At 47.0% G+C, this 16,991-nt stretch overlaps 1 protein-coding gene across 1 annotated transcript in view; it reads left to right on the forward strand.

Annotated features, from left to right (window-relative positions):
• Positions 1-16,991, forward strand: part of TAOK1 (TAO kinase 1) — a 422,716-nt gene that overhangs the window by 219,203 nt on the left and 186,522 nt on the right. Inside the window, exons 4-8 of the mRNA XM_029611182.1 lie at positions 6,975-7,076; positions 8,194-8,239; positions 9,727-9,823; positions 10,507-10,620; positions 12,266-12,357. Of these exons, the coding sequence (XP_029467042.1) occupies positions 6,975-7,076; positions 8,194-8,239; positions 9,727-9,823; positions 10,507-10,620; positions 12,266-12,357 (451 nt within the window). The remainder of the gene's footprint in view (positions 1-6,974; positions 7,077-8,193; positions 8,240-9,726; positions 9,824-10,506; positions 10,621-12,265; positions 12,358-16,991) is intronic.

The raw sequence follows: 16,991 nt of genomic DNA on the forward strand, positions 1-16,991 counted from the left end.
TTGTAATATGAGTCAGTCTGTAGCTTGCTAATCACCCATATGTGAGGGCTACCATCCTGCGTGTCCTGGGAGAAAGTAGAGTTGCTTACCTGTAACAGGTGTTCTCCCAGGACAGCAGGATGTAGTCCTCATGAAACCCATCTGCCACCCTGCAGAGTTGGGTCGGCTTACGTTTATTATTTTATTTTTTCGCTCGCGCTTTTTGCTACAAATAAGACTTAAGGGGGAGACCCCTGTGGTCACAGGGATCATGGCATGCTGGGCATGCTCAGTGTGCCAGTCAAAGTTTCTAGAAACTTTGACAAAAGTGTTCCGTAATAGGGCTCCGCCTGATGACATCACCCACATGTGAGGACTACATCCTGCTGTCCTGGGAGAACACTTGTTACAGGTAAGCAACTCTGCTTTCTCAGCGGTGGAAAGTGTATGGATTCGTATACAACATGCAAACATTTCTTGGCAGTTAAAAGTATGTGCAGCATTATACAGCATGTGTGCTTTTACCTGCACAGAGATCAAGCACTGTTCCAAAGCCTGTTTTGCTTGCTTAAAACATGCTTACCCATATGAAGCCCATAGATAATTCCCTCTTTCTGTGTCCCGGGACAAAATTATTTAATTGTATTTCATGTTAAAATAAGGTTTTTAAGGAACAATTTTTTGTGATCTACCAAGAATAGACCCTAAGAAAACAAAATCAGTCATTAAATATCTTGAAAATTTGGTATAACTTGTTCTCACAGGACAAGCAGGATGGTTGTCCTCACAAATGGGTGACATCGAGGATGGAGCCCAACCACGGAAAACTTCTGTCAAAGTTTCAGGAACTTTGACTGGCCCCTACTGGGCATGCCCAGCACGGCACTAACCCTGCAGCCAGCAGGGGTCTCCCTTCAGTCTTCTTTTTTCCGCGCAGCAGTAGCCACGCGGTCAAAGAGCTCTAAACCACGTTCCTGACAGGAATTCTTCAATTAAAAATTTCTGAAGAAAATTTGCCCCTCAGGGGTCTCCCTTCTTTGAATTTTTTCATCCGCGGAACTTCGGTAAGTTTTTGCCGTCGTTTGGTCGACTACAGTCGAGTTTGGCCCTTGAGGCCCGTTGGCAGTCGACAGTCCCGCGGCTAAATATTTGGCCTATGGCCATGGCGTCGGGGTTCCGTCGATGTCCGGACTGTTCCCGAACTATGTCAATCACAGACCCACATAGAGTCTGTGTTTTGTGCTTAGGAAGCGAGCATGATGTCCTGACTTGCACCAAATGTGCCCTAATGACACCAAAAGGTCGCAAAGCCAGAATGGAAAAGATGGGACTCCTCTTCCATGCTCGGACCCCAACGCCATCGATTGCATCGACGTCATCGGAACCGGCACCGTCGAAGTCTCATCGCCATCGACAGCCCTCCGGTGTCCGTCCGCCATCGACGACTTCATGGCCATCGACTCCTGTCCCTTCCCCTGACCATAGAGGGGATCGGAAGGAGAAACATCGCCATCGACGTCATAAGTCTCGGCCTGTCGAGGAATCGATGTCATCGACCTCCGTACCATCCGAGCCTCAGCCAAAGAAGTCTCGACCAGAAGTGGCACCGTCCACTACTGTCTCGCAGACACTGAGGCAACCCTCACCCCTCCGGGGTTTGGGAGCCGCGATTCCACCGGTGACGGTGGTCCCTCCGGCTCAGCCTCAGCCTCCCTCTCCCGTCGAGCCGGGTCTTGTTACCCCAGGTCTCTGGGCAGAACTGGACCGGCTGGTCCAGGAGGCCATCGACAAGGCGATACTACGGTTCCAGACTCCTCCGGCACCGAGAGTGGAACCGGTCACCGATCCGATTCCAGCAGCACTGGCACCGCTGCTCGCCTGGATGGAAGCGTTCATGAATGCCCTTCCACCGGCAATACCCGGATCACCGACAGCATTCTCATCAGTTGGAGAAACACCGTATCGAATTCCCCCTTCGGGGATAGTTCCATCGGTGCCTTGTTGTCCCTCGCCACCGATACATTCCTCGGGAGCGATACGCACATCAGCTCCACCGAGGATTCCGATGCCGACACCGATTCCCTCGATGCCGACACCGGTTCCTTCGATACCGGCATCGATACCGATACCGACATCGATTCCACCGAGGACATTCTCGATGCCCCCGGTGATTCCTTCGAGTTTCTCGGAGCCTCAACCGGGGCCTTCAGGTATTCAGCCTGCTCATGGTCCTAAGCGTCAGCAACCTGATCCTTATGACACTTGGGGTGATGATACCTCAACTGACACCGATGATTTGCCTTCACCACCCTCTCCTCCGGAGAGTAGAAAGCGTTCTCCCCCTGAGGACCTCTCTTTCATAAACTTTGTGAAGGACATGTCGGAGTTGGTCCCTTTCCAGCTTCAATCTGAACAAGATGACAGGCACCAGATGATGGAATTGCTCCAATTCCTGGATGCCCCTAAGGTCATCACCTCTATTCCAATTCATCAGGTTTTTCTAGACCTTCTCAAAAAGAATTGGGAATCTCCTGGATCTGTTGCTCCCGTAAATAAAAAAGCTGACTCTACCTACCTGGTGCAGTCAGCACCTGCCTTTCAGAAACCACAATTGGACCATCATTCTGTTGTGGTAGAATCAGCTCAAAAGAAAGCTAAACGAGTAAAGCCACATTCTTCCATACCTCCTACTAAGGAAAACAAATTCCTAGATAGAATAGGTAGGAAGGTATACCAGGGAGCCATGCTGATTTCTAGAATAGCTTCTTATCAGCTGTATATGACTCAATATAATAGAGTCATCCTTAAACAAATGCAGGAGTTCTCAGATGCCTTACCAGAACAGTTCCAGCCACAGCTTCAATCCCTACTAAATAAAGGATTTGAAGCTGGGAAGCATGAAATAAGAACAGCTTATGACATATTTGATGCTTCCACCAGACTTTCTGCTACGGCTATCTCTGCTAGACGCTGGGCTTGGCTCAAGTCATCCGACCTTCGTCCGGAGGTTCAGGACAGGCTCTCTGACTTGCCTTGTCTAGGGGATAACTTGTTTGGTGAGCAAATTCAACAAATTGTTGCTGAACTAAAGGATCATATTGAGACAGTTAAACAGCTCTCATCCATTCCTCCTGACTTGCCATCTAAACAGCCGTTTAGAAAAGACTCCAAAAAGTCTTTCTTCCGGCCACGGAAGTACTATCCCCCACTAACCAAGGCTAGGCCTGCGAGGTCTTACCATAAAACTCAACCTCACCAGTCTCGTAAACAAAAGGCCGCACCAGCTCCACAACCTGGCCCTGCGGCGGGTTTTTGACTCTCATTTAGAGAGCACTTGCCAAACCCCTCTTCCAGCCATTCCAGTAGGAGGTCGGCTGTGCCACTTTCTAGAAAAGTGGCGTCATATCACCATAGATCAATGGGTAATAGCGATAATTGCACAGGGTTACCGTCTCAACTTCATGACTCTACCTCCCGACTCCCCACCCCTGCAGGCGTGGAGACTCACCGATCACTCTGTTCTTTTAGAGCAGGAAGTTTCTATTCTCCTACAGTTAAACGCTATAGAACCCGTTCCTCCCTCACAAAAAGGACTAGGGTTCTACTCCAGGTACTTCCTGATCCCAAAAAAGTCAGGGGGACTTCGTCCTATCTTGGACCTACGGGCCCTCAACAAGTACCTTTACAAGGAGAAGTTCAAGATGGTAACACTGGGCTCGCTTCTCCCTCTGCTGCAAAGAGGGGATTGGCTCTGCTCTCTAGACCTCAAAGACGCATATACCCACATTGCGATCACGCAATCTCATCGCAAATATCTGCGTTTTCTAGTAGGCCGCAATCACTACCAATATCGAGTGCTACCTTTCGGCCTGGCATCCGCACCACGAGTTTTTACCAAATGCCTCATGGTAGTAGCAGCCTTTCTGAGGAAGGCAGGTGTCCACGTCTACCCCTACCTGGACAATTGGTTAATCAGGGCCCCAACCCAGCACATAGCTCGGTCCTCCCTGACCCTAACAATTCAAACTCTGCTTTCTCTAGGATTTCTTGTCAATTACGACAAATCCTACTTAGTCCCATCACAGACCTTATCCTTCATTGGGGTGGACTTGGACACCTTACAAGTAAAAGCCTTCCTTCCTCATCCACGGGTTCAAACCCTTGTGTCCCTAGCTCGCCAGCTGCAGTCTCAACCCACAGCTACAGCTCGCCAATTCCTCATTCTACTGGGACACATGGCCCCCTCAGTTTATGTGACTCCCATGGCCCGTCTGGCCATGAGAATCACGCAATGGACTCTGAGACTACAATGGACACAAGCTGTTCAGCCTCTGTCCTCCATTGTTCGCATCACCGATGCACTCCGTCTGTCTCTTGCCTGGTGGACAAATCAATCCAACCTCCTACAGGGCTTGCCTTTTCTTCCACCAGATCCCCAAGTAATCCTCACCACCGACGCTTCCAACATCGGTTGAGGAGCCCATATAAACAATTTACAAACTCAAGGGTTCTGGTCACCAGAGGAAGCCAAACACCAGATAAATTTCCTGGAACTGAGAGCAATCTGATATGCTCTCAGGACCTTTCAAGATTGCCTATCAAACCACACAATCTTAATTCAGACAGACAACCAGGTGGCCATGTGGTACATAAACAAGCAGGGAGGCACAGGCTCCTTCCTTCTGTGTCAGGAAGCTGCGCAGATTTGGGCAGAAGCCCTCTCCCACTCCATGTACCTCAGGGCCACCTACCTGCCGGGAGTAGACAATGTATTGGCAGACCAGCTGAGCCGTGTCTTCCAACCACACGAGTGGTCACTCGACCCCTTGGTAGCGACCTCTCTGTTTCACAAATGGGGTTACCCCCACATAGACCTCTTTGCGTCTCCTCAGAACCACAAAGTAGACAATTACTGCTCTCTCATTCGGAGCCAGCACTCTCGGCCGAGGGATGCATTCTCCCTCACGTGGACAACCGGTCTGCTCTATGCATTCCCTCCACTTCCTCTTCTGTCGAAGACTCTCGTGAAGCTGCGTCAGGACAGGGGAACTATGATCCTGATAGCACCGCACTGGCCACGCCAAGTGTGGTTTCCCATACTCCAGGATCTCTCCTTCCGCAGGCACATTCCTCTGGGAAAGGACCCGCATCTGATCACTCAAAACGACGGATGCCTCCTCCATCCCAACCTCCAAGCCTTGACCCTGACGGCATGGATGTTGAAAGGTTAGTCCTTCAACCATTTAACCTTTCGGATTCAGTTTCTCATGTCCTGATCGCTTCACGAAAGCCTTCCACAAGGAAATCTTATTCCTACAAATGGAAAAGGTATACATCATGGTGCACTTCTCAGTCCCTTGATCCCCTTTCCTGTCAAATTTCTGAATTCTTGGACTATCTATGGCATCTATCAGAATCAGATCTAAAGACCTCTTCCATTAGAATGCATGTCAGTGCGGTAGCCGCCTTCCATAAAGGTATTGGGGGTGTCCATATTTCAGTACAACCCCTTGTTACACGTTTTCTTAAAGGATTGCTCCATTTGAAGCCACCTTTACGTCCTCTGGCCCCATCTTGGGACCTTAACCTGGTTCTTGGTCGCCTTATGAAACCACCTTTCGAACCTCTTTACTCCTGTGACTTAAAATATCTCACATGGAAAGTGTTATTCCTTTTGGCTATCACTTCAGCTCGCAGGGTTATTGAAGTACAGGCCCTAGTTACCTATCCGCCTTACACTAAACTCCTGCAAGACCGGGCGGTACTCCGCACTCACCCTAAATTTTTACCTAAGGTAGTTTCGGAGTTTCATATTAATCAATCCATCATACTACCTATCTTCTTTCCCAGGCCCCACTCCAACTCCGGGGAACAGACTCTGCATACCCTAGACTGTAAACGGGCTCTAGCTTTCTATCTAGACCGTACAGTTGCCCACAGGAAGAGCACTCAATTATTCGTCTCTTTCCATCCTAACAAGTTAGGGCAACCTGTGGGTAAGCAGGCTCTTTCCTCCTGGTTGGTGGATTGCATCTCCTTCTGCTATCAGCAAGCTGGCATTCCTTTTCAAGACCGTGTTAAAGCACACTCTGTGAGGGCCATGGCGACTTCGGTAGCACACCTTCGATCGGTGCCGCTTCCTGACATCTGCAAGGCTGCAACCTGGAGTTCCCTCCATACATTTGCAGCCCACTATTGTTTGGACAAAGCTGGAAGACAGGATTCCATCTTCGGCCAATCTGTCTTGCGTAACCTTTTTCCAACATGAAGTACCAACACCCTTCCATCTTCCCGGTAGGGTGCGGATGCCCTCTCCCAAATTCCTCCCCAGTTGTTGTGCCCGTTGCACGCCGTTGGGTACATTTGGTGCATGTTAGGACATCCTCAGCTCGGTACTCACCCATTTGTGAGGACAACCATCCTGCTTGTCCTGTGAGAAAGCAAATGTTGCTTACCTGATGTAACAGGTGTTCTCACAGGACAGCAGGATGTTAGTCCTCACGAAACCCGCCCGCCACCCCGCGGTGTTGGGTTCGTTTTTATTTTATTTTTCGGCACTGCCTGTAGCTTTGAAACAAGACTGAAGGGAGACCCCTGCTGGCTGCAGGGTTAGTGCCGTGCTGGGCATGCCCAGTAGGGGCCAGTCAAAGTTCCTGAAACTTTGACAGAAGTTTTCCGTGGTTGGGCTCCATCCTCGATGTCACCCATTTGTGAGGACTAACATCCTGCTGTCCTGTGAGAACACCTGTTACATCAGGTAAGCAACATTTGCTTTTTTGGGGCAAGACTGACGGAGTGACCCACACACAAATGGAGCAAGTTATATAGAGAGAGACTATGATATAATCACATTTCCTTGCCCATCCTTTTTCTTCCTATTTAAAAAGGTCATAGGATTTTATACTAAAAAATAGATTTCCCCCATATGAATTAGGTCATGGGTTTATAGCATTCTGTAATGTTTGTTCTTTCTTCTTTTAATTTCTTTTCAACAGAAATGGCAAGATATTGTCAAAGAAGTCAAATTCCTTCAACGTATACAGCATCCAAACAGTATAGAGTACAAAGGCTGCTATTTACGTGAGCACACGGCATGGGTAAGCCCATGATTTGCTGCTTTGATGGCTTTTCTTATCTTGAGGGAGAAGGGCGTAAGGACAAATTGAAAACTGGTTTGGAAAGATGCTGCAAAATAATTTTTCATATAGAGAGCAGGAGGTGTGTGGTCTGTTGCTTTAGATCTGCTTATATATTGACCTATATTGCGTAGCTAGTTTTGCATCCTGTAAAAATAGCCTAAAATACATTTTCTTCTAATTCACACTAAATTGAGTTCAAATCTTGCTTGGTCATGTAATGGGGCTTTAGTCACAGGAAGAACTGGATCCAGGCAGGTTAGCCATCATAGGCTTTGTCAGCTCCGATGTGTATAGACATATTGGCTACATAAAAGTGGATTGTGACTGATGTAATGTATGAATGAAAACCTTTTAATTCCCTGCTTTTTAAATTTAGCTTGCCTTCAGGGCAGTTGCTCTAGTGTGGGACTATCTGGGGATAGAAGAGGTTCCAGAGTATGAATTCTGTAGTTTTGTTTCATGCTTTAAAATATATGCAGGCTTGTACTTGCCCTGTTCATTGTTCTTTTCATGTTTTGTTATGATTTGGGAGAATGGGGGTTAGGGTCTATTTGAGTACACGGGCAATGCTTCTTTCCCTGCCTACCTTTTCCTCCTTTAAGCCAGCCTCTTCTTACCTTACACTCAGCCATTAAATATAGCAGGGGATAGGGAGAGGTCTCCACAGAAGTGTATGAACATAGATCACTCTTCCTAAAGCTTCATATTAGCTGTGTGCAAGTTCCCAACGTTCCTGAGAACAAAGTCACCACAGCATAGGTCTCTTGCATGACAGTGCAGTGTGTGAAACAGAAATTAAGAGATTGAATCTCCCCTATATCCAGAATTATGTAAGATTAGTGAATGATACAAAGAAAGAGCTCAGAACAATTCATTCTTAGATTCTTTGACTTTTTCACCTTCAGAATGATTGAAATTTTCCTTTTTTACTTTGCTGGGTGGACCATGATTGAGTAGCAGCTCTTTCTTCACCATTGTAATCTGTAGAACACAATTTAAATTACTTTTCCCAATTAAATGTAATGCATATCAGAACATATGTGATATATAACTGTCAATAATTTCTCTTCTACAGCTTGTTATGGAATATTGTTTAGGATCCGCGTCAGACTTACTAGAAGGTACTTTTCATGATTTTTCTTTCATTACAACATAATAGCACCCATAGCCCAGTGGAGCATGATAAGATAGTATTCCACAGAAGATCCTAACTCAAAGCATAGATTGTGCTTCCTTTGATATTGTTTGATCTGTGGCCTTGTGGAAGTGATAATCTTAAGTAGGAAAGAGAAGGGAGGGTCCAGCATTGATAGACTCTCTTCCCTTTGCTGATTGTGACATGAACTGCACTTAGTAGATACCTCATAGAAAATAGTTGTTTGCTTTGAGTAGTGTGCAGTAGAGTTTGCAGATACCTGGATCTTTCAGAGGTGAAGTTACTAAACCTGACACATGCTGCAAGCTATCTGAGCTTCTTAACTCTGGTCCTACAGGGGCAGACCCAAAAAACAGCAGGGTAGGCGATCCAGTGAAACCGGATCCAGGCGATCCAGTGAAACCGTAGGTACAAAAGGATGCCACAAGTGGCATCCTTTTGTTAGTTGCTTACCTATGGTTTCACTGGATCGCCTACCCTGCTGTTTTTTGGGTCCATCCCTGTTAAGGGTGATAACTCTTGTGGCATCCTTTTGTTTGTTGCTTACCTACAGGGGCAGAGACAGATCTGGTTTTCAGGAAGTCCACAATAAATATTCATCAGCTATGTCTGCATATATTTAGTCCGAGAATTAGCTTAATTTGTTTATTGTAATTACAATGGAAACCAGGTTTTTTTGTGGCCATTGAAGAACTGTACTAAGGACTGTTCTACAAAGAGTTTTTCTCAGCACTACTCAATTCAAAATGTCTTAGGCCCCAATTCAGACGTTAGGCTTTAGTCCATAGATGACATTTATGCATTTGGAAAGCTGAACTGACCATTATGACTTCAGCTAGTTATTTTCTAAATAGTTATAATTTTGAGGTGGTTGTGTATTTGAATCTCTGTTCCCTCCCAGTAGAATTCTGACAGGCCTTGCACAGCATATGTAGAGACTTCTCTAGTAGATCCACTCAAAAGTGAGGCACTCACTGTCACCCCAGATTATGGAGAAAGTAGCTTAAGCATTTTATTTAAAAGCTATTGTCTAAGAAGTGCTGAATAACTGTATGATGATAGTCTACTTAACCATTCATGAAAGAAATGTGGCAAGTAATGTGACAAGTTCTTGGAGAAGTCCATAAACTGCTATTAATCAAGTTGACTTGGGGAATAATCACCACCATTACTGGCATCAGTAGCATGGGACCTACTTAGTGTTTGGGTACTTGCCAGATTCTTGTAGCCTGGATTGGCCACTGTTGGAAACAGGATGCTGGACTTGATGGACAATCGGTCTGAGTCAGTATGGCAACTTCTTATGTTCTTAATTAGAATTCGTCACATTATACATAGACATTACTATATCTGATATTACATATGATCTTAACTCTGCTTTTTATATTTGGTTATGGAAGCCACATTTAACTGCATGTTTCACTGATTTGTCACAATTATTTTTATTTTTAGTTCATAAAAAGCCATTGCAAGAAATTGAAATAGCAGCAATTACTCATGGTGCTTTGCAGGGATTAGCATATTTGCATTCTCACAACATGATCCATAGGTGAGTGTCTGCAACTGGATCACATACTTTGTTGCAATAATCTTGTCATTTCAAAGAATTCAGCTGTCAAAGCAGCTTTCAAAGATGTCTCTGTTTATGTTGAGATTTCTCTTTGGTTCCTGAGAGGAGATAGTGTGTAGAAAGCATCTCATACTACACCCTCCTGCCATTAGTAATGTAAGTAAATCAAGGTGCTGCCGCAGCTTTATAAGAACCCTAGGATGTGTCCCACTGAAAGACATGAACTGTGAATAGAGCTTGAGAAGGTAGAAAGTGGATTTAGATACTAACCATAATACAAAGTATGCACCTTTAATTAGAGAGAGTGCAAAATAAAAAAAAAAAGCCATTAAAATATATTATAACATAAAAGATAGATTTGGGAATAAAAGCAAAGGAGGAAATAGGAATAGACAAATTGATTTTTTGAATAATCTAAATAATTTGTTGGTGTGACGTTGCTTAATGTGTAAAAAGAGTACATTGGTGTCTTGCTCCAGTGATATACTGCTCAATCTCAGTCATTCTGATCCTTGAACCACTATTGAGATGATTTGCTTTGATTTAATTTATTTTCCTATCTGACTATAAAGATTGCAATTTTATATGCTATTATAATTTAACATCTTGAGATTCTGATAACTCTACAAACACCTCCTTTTAATTCTGGTTTTCTTTTCTAGAGATATCAAGGCAGGAAATATTCTGTTGACGGAGCCAGGTCAGGTGAAACTTGCTGACTTTGGATCTGCTTCGATAGCATCTCCTGCCAATTCTTTTGTGGGGACACCATATTGGTAAGATAAGTTCCAAGGCAATACCGTACACACCATTTGTAGGCTTTTATGATGGCTTCTGATCTGCCCTGGCAGGGTCTTTTTTCTTACCCCTTTGATCTGGCTTTCTGCAATCTAGGCCCTGCTGCTTGTGCTCAGGAAACCAGCTGTTGGCTTCCTTCAGAGCTGCAACCAGTGCTGCTCTTGGGCTGTCGAGCAGGTGTCTCAGTAAGTGCAGTGGTTATTTTTTCCTTCTCCCATGGGTTCTGAGAGCTGTTGTAGCATAGCTTGCCTCTAATTTAATGCTACTGTTCCTCTGTTCAGCAGCTCTGTATGTTCATGTGCTATGACCTGTACAATTAATATTGAGTATTATACAGTTTAAATCCTGTTTGTGGAAATAGTACAACTGTCTATATGAGTGACCATAAGCGGTAAGAGTTAAGAACCTTTTTCTCCCATCCACCAATGCCAAAGTTTAGGAATTTAGATGACAGATTGGAATGAAGCTGATACAATGTGTGAATTGGTTTGGGGTATGCAGGCGTCAACACGTCTGCTTATCAGAATGGACATTTGATAGGGGAAACTGTTATAGATGGCATTAACTTTTACATTGCTGTAGAAATATGATTTTGACTTTATAAATGAAATTTTAGTGTTAATACTTATTATAATCCTGAATTTTTGTAACATTAGTTAGAGAGCTTATCAGAATTTTATGCAGAAGTTTGGGTTGGAAATGGTAAGGGAAGATTATGCATTAAATACTAATTCAGTCAGTGTCCTTGGATAGTCAGGTCAAAAACAAGAAGTATGTTTGCCATAGGCACAAAATGTGAGAAATTCTTTGAAATCCGGTGTACACATTCCTTTCCCACTGTTATTCTCAGACGTTGTGTGCTACAGCAGGTTTAGCAGCAAACTGTGTACTCTAAATGTGCTGCAAGTCAGAGCAGCTTGGGGGACAAGAAAATCTTTAAGGATGTCTAAAATGTGTTTATATGCATATTAAAAACACACATGAAAAATGAATCTCTTGGTTACATCGGTTAAGATTTTATAAAGAGGTGCCACCTGATTCACTTATCCTATGTTCCAAGTTCCTTCATATCATCTTTCTGATACTTACGTATTACTCCATGTATTAATTCATTTACATTGTACTGTACTTATGGTTACTTGGTTAATAAATATATTTCCACAAAACAAAAAAAAAAACCACACATGAAGAAAAGCTGCCTAGTAAGACCGCTTATCTAATGCATAGTATTATTTCTTTTTTCACAACTGGATTTTTTGCAGGCTGTGATAACATTTATTGGACCAACTTAAGAATTATCCAAAAATAAAAGGATGTACATAAGCTTCTGAGACCACGTAGATCCCTTCTTCAAAACACAGGTTGCCATATGGTGCTTGTGATCTTTTTTAGCCAGATCTCTCTCGATGGAAGAAAAAGCTTCATTCAGCTGGATGGCTGCAATTTAGTGTGATTTGTCAGGAAATTTTTCAGAGCATTAGGGTTTGCAGTTTTATTAAAGCATCAATTACTGCCCTCTTGCACAGTGCACAGCTCAAATTTACTTCCAGTAGACAGAGCTATAGATTTAGTAGAAAAACCTATGTGAACAGTGCTGTGAAATTATCATCTTTTTGTTTTTAGGATGGCCCCTGAAGTGATTTTAGCCATGGACGAAGGGCAGTACGATGGCAAAGTAGATGTATGGTCTCTTGGTATAACTTGTATTGAATTAGGTAAGCAGTTGAAAAATAGCTGGTAATGTTTAATGTAAGAATGCCTGTGTTATAAAGCTGTCTACGAGAACCAACTCAACAATACAATTTTTGTGATTGCTGTAATCTTTAAGATTGGCCCTTATTCATGAACATCCCTGTTTGAGTTTCATTTTATTACATTAAAGATATTTTCCTAGCGTATAGCAGATGAACTCAGGATCAATGGGTATAGTGTACTCCTGATAGCAGTTGGAGCCGGATCAGATTTCAATCTGACATCAGCCCCTAGTACATATATCCCTGCAGGAAGTGCAGCTCTTCAGTATTTTCTGTCTCCATAGCAGTTAGGGTCTATCTGCACGCTCTCACAGCGTTAGAAATCAAATCAACGAAGAAAACCCAAATTTGAAGAAAATCCTACCTCTGAAGACTAGCTCCGCTCTCCTGCGGTGATACCATTGGGTCCCTCCCCCAGTTGAGATTTCCTGAGGTGATTTCCGTGGTCCCTCGGAGGTGAGCCTCGGTCCGGCGGCCGAATCACGGTGAGGACCTAGCCCCCGATCCTGGGCGCAGCTGAGAGGCAGTGGGTGCACCCTCGAGCGCGGCGGTGAAGGTATTTGCCCTCTCCCCCCACAGCCAGAGACCGCCCGGAACGAAACCGGGAAGCGCCGAAGACAAGGTAAGGTAGAAATCTTCAGCGTTGACGCCGGTCTCTGAGGTTCAAGGAGTCGCACAGGTCGCCGGCCAGGACCATTGCCGCCGGGTTGATCCGCCCTAGCAGGGCCAGGCCCCGGTTAGTTCCAAGGGTCCACCCACGTGGAGACCCTCCGAGGTGGTCGCCATATTGCCCGCACGGTCGCCGTTGCCATCTTGGCCCTATTCGCCACTCCATTCGTCGACCGAGCGCTCAAGTCTAGCTAGGCGCACAAGTTACATGTGCACATAAAGTTACATGCACATAATCCTTGTGCGCACAAAGTTACACGCACAAGGGCCGTGCACATAAGATATACGCTCGTCGCACGCCTACTGGGCTAAGCGCATAACCATGACTTTGGTGCACAACTGCGTGCACAGCCCGCACGCACATCTTAGATGCGCCGGAGCGCATAAGAGTTTACGTGCCGATAGCCATGGCACCACCGGAAACGGAGATAAAGGCTCAAGGCCTCTGCCCAGCATGCCATATCAGAGCCGCACAAAGCGAGGAGGCCAACGCCCTGTGCGCTCACTGCGAGGAGGCCCTGGGAGATCCAGCCCAGGGCCAGTCCCACTCAGGGCCTAGTAATAGCTCCTCAGTGGGTACCCCGGATCTAGTAAATCCCAGTAGGACACCCCACAGACGGGGACCCCCAGGGACTTAACGCCCCTTAGCTTGGATCCAGCGTTTATCTCATGGGTGGAGTTCTTCAGAGGGCTACACACCTTTGTTCACATGCAAACGGAACCTCCGGCTGATCACCTGAAGACCTGTATGCACCAGGCCCCTCGAGGCCTAGACAAAGGTTTCCACTGCCCAGAAGCCCCACCTATGGGGATACGGTCTACTCTGAAGAGGAAGCAGAGCCCCTAGAAGAGGGGGAACTCCCCCCGGGGACAGAGCCTCACCGAACCATGAGATGCTTCTTCACCAAGGATGAGCTCCCTGAACTGGTCACCCACAGCCTGAAGGAGCTCGCTAACCCGGGTGCAGGTGCTTCGGGGGAGCCTAAGCCGAATCCCCTGCTAGAGGGCCTCCGACAAACCTCCCGCCATTTCCCTCTGTTACAAGCCGTCCAGCAGCTAATTGACCTGGAATGGAGTGCTCCAGAGTCCACATTCAAAGGGGGATGAGCCATGGCGGCCATGTAACCCCTGGACCCGGCGGCCAAAGATCTTCTGACATGCCCAAGAGTGGATGCCATGGTCTGTGCGGTCTCAAAGTGCACTACTATCCCAGTGGAGGGAGGAGCAGTGCTCAAAGATGCTCATGACCGGCGTCTGGAATCCATCCTTAAACAGGCTTTTGACATAGCCGCTATGTCCCTACAAATAGCAGCCTGCTGCTCCGTAGTGACACGTGCCTGCTTATCTCAGACCAGGAGCAACACCCCGGGAGAGGCCATGGAACCAGCAGTATCATTCCTTGCGGACGCTGCTTCCGATCTGGTGCGCACAGCGGCCAGAGGAGTGTCATCTGCGGTGGCAGCCAGGAGACAACTCTGGCTCCAAAGCTGGTTGGCCGACTCATCTTCCAAAACTCGCCTCACAAGGATGCCCTTCAAAGGATCCCTCCTGTTCGGCAGCGAGCTAGAGAAACTGGCCAACAAATGGGGCGAGACCCATTGCCGCGCCTACCAGAGAACAGGACTAAGAGAAACCAGCGACCCTTTCCCCGGTCCTCCAGGGGCAGACGTTCACAGCGCTTCAATCCATACAGAAGCAACTATCAAGTGCCCCGCCCGGCGGGCAGGAACCAGTCCTTTCGGAACAAGCACAGCAAGAGGGGAACCAGCTCAGGTACAGTCCCCAGCTGTACCCCACAATGAGATTCAGCCGATCCGTCCAAGGGAAGAAGCCATAGGGGGCAGACTAGCCCTATTCTACGACAGATGGGTCGAGATAACTTCGGACAAGTGGGTACTAGTCATCATTCGGGAGGGGTACTACCTGGATTTCCTGCAAACCCCTCCGGACAAGTTCGTGGAGTCCCCCTGCCATGACCTCTCCAAGAGGGCGGCAGTGGAAGCTACACTGACCAGACTACTGGCCCTCGAGGCCATAACCCCAGTGCCCCCACAAGAAATAAATACTGGGCATTATTCCATTTATTTTATCGTCCCCAAGAAAGAGGGGACGTTCAGGCCCATCCTGGACCTCAAGTCGGTCAACCGCCACCTGAGGATTCCCCGCTTCCACAAGGAAACCCTACGCTCTGTAATAAGGGCGATACAACCGGGAGAGTTTCTCACATCCCTGGATCTTTCGGAGGCCTATCTACACATCCCAATTCATCAGGAACACCAGCACTATCTACGCTTCAAAATCCTGGACTGTCACTACCAGTTCCGGGCACTACCCTTCGGGTTAGCCACAGCTCCCCAGACGTTCACAAAGATCATAGTTGTGGTGGCAGCAACACTGAGGAAGGAAGGAATCCTCGTATATCCTTACCTAGACAACTGGCTGGTCAGGGCAAAATCCCCACAGGAGAGCCGCCAAGCAACCAACAGAGTCAAAACTCTACTGGAGAGCCTAGGTTGGATGGTAAACACAAACAAAAGTTGTCTACAGCCCTCACAGTCTCTAGAATATCTAGGAGTCCAATTCGACACCAAAGAAGACAAGGTCAGCCTGACTTCCACAAGGAGATCAAAACTGTGGGACTGGTTACAAATCCTGCTGAGCGAACCTCGCCCCACAGCATGGGATTACCTGCAAGTCCTTGGTCTGATGGCATCCACACTGGAAGTAGTGCCATGGGCGCAAGCTCACATGAGACCCCTGCAGCACTCACTTCTATCACGATGGAATCCACTGTCTCAGAACTACGCTGTACGTCTATCACTCCCAGGCAGAGTCCGGACTCAGCTACGGTAGTGGCTGCAGGTCAGCCACCTGAGCCGGGGAACAAGGCTATCTTCCCCAACCTGGACCCTGCTCACCACAGATGCCAGCCTACGAGGTTGGGGAGCACACTGTGAGGAGTTAACCACCCAAGGGCAGTGGAACACAGAAGAGTCTGGATGGAACATCAACCGCCTAGAAGCGCGGGCAGTCAGACTAGCCTGTCTACGATTCGCTCACAGACTTCGAGACAAAACAGAGTAATGTCGGACAATGCCACAATAGTGGCCCACATCAACCGGCAGGGGGGAACCAGAAGCCAGCGGAAGTAAACCTCCAGGAGATCTCAGCCGTCCACATCATCAGGAAAGACAACATCGTTGGGACTACATCAGCAGGGAAAGTCTAGACCCAGGAGTATAGAAGCTGTCGTCCGCAGCGTTCCAACTGATAGTGAACCAGTGGGGGACACCGGACATGGACCTTCTGGCAAACCGGTCCAACACCCAAGTACCCAGGTACTTCAGCCGCAGGCGGGAACCTCAGTCCCAGGGGATCAAGGCCCTGGTACAGACCTGGCCACAGGGGACCCTATTATACGCCTCCCCCCCCCCCCCCCCTCCATGGCCCCTATTGGGCGCAATCATTCACAAGATACAGCTACACAGGGGACTATTTTATTTATTTATTTATTTAAGGTTTTTTTTATACCGGCATTCATGAACTCGTTCACATCATGTCGGTTTACAGAAAACAGGGGTGTTTTCTAGTACTTCTAGTGGCCCCGGACTGGCCAAGAAGACCGTGGTACGCAGACATGAGAAGGCTACTGGCAGGGAACCCCCTGCCACTGCCTCCACACAGAGATCTGCTTCAACAAGGACCGATCCTCCACGAGGATCCAGCTCAATTCTCTCTTATGGCCTGGCCATTGAGAGGGCTCGCCTGAGAAAGAGCGGACACTCAGGGGCTGTAATTGACACCCTACTCCGAGCACGCAAGTTCTCCACATCCTTAACGTACATAAGGATTTGGAGAGTATTTGAAGCCTGGTGCAAAGGCCACGACATCAAGCCATGCTCAATTAAAGTTCCCGTGATCCTGGA

Source organism: Rhinatrema bivittatum, chromosome 8, assembly GCF_901001135.1.
Source record: "Rhinatrema bivittatum chromosome 8, aRhiBiv1.1, whole genome shotgun sequence".
Classification (NCBI taxonomy): Eukaryota; Metazoa; Chordata; class Amphibia; order Gymnophiona; family Rhinatrematidae; genus Rhinatrema; species Rhinatrema bivittatum.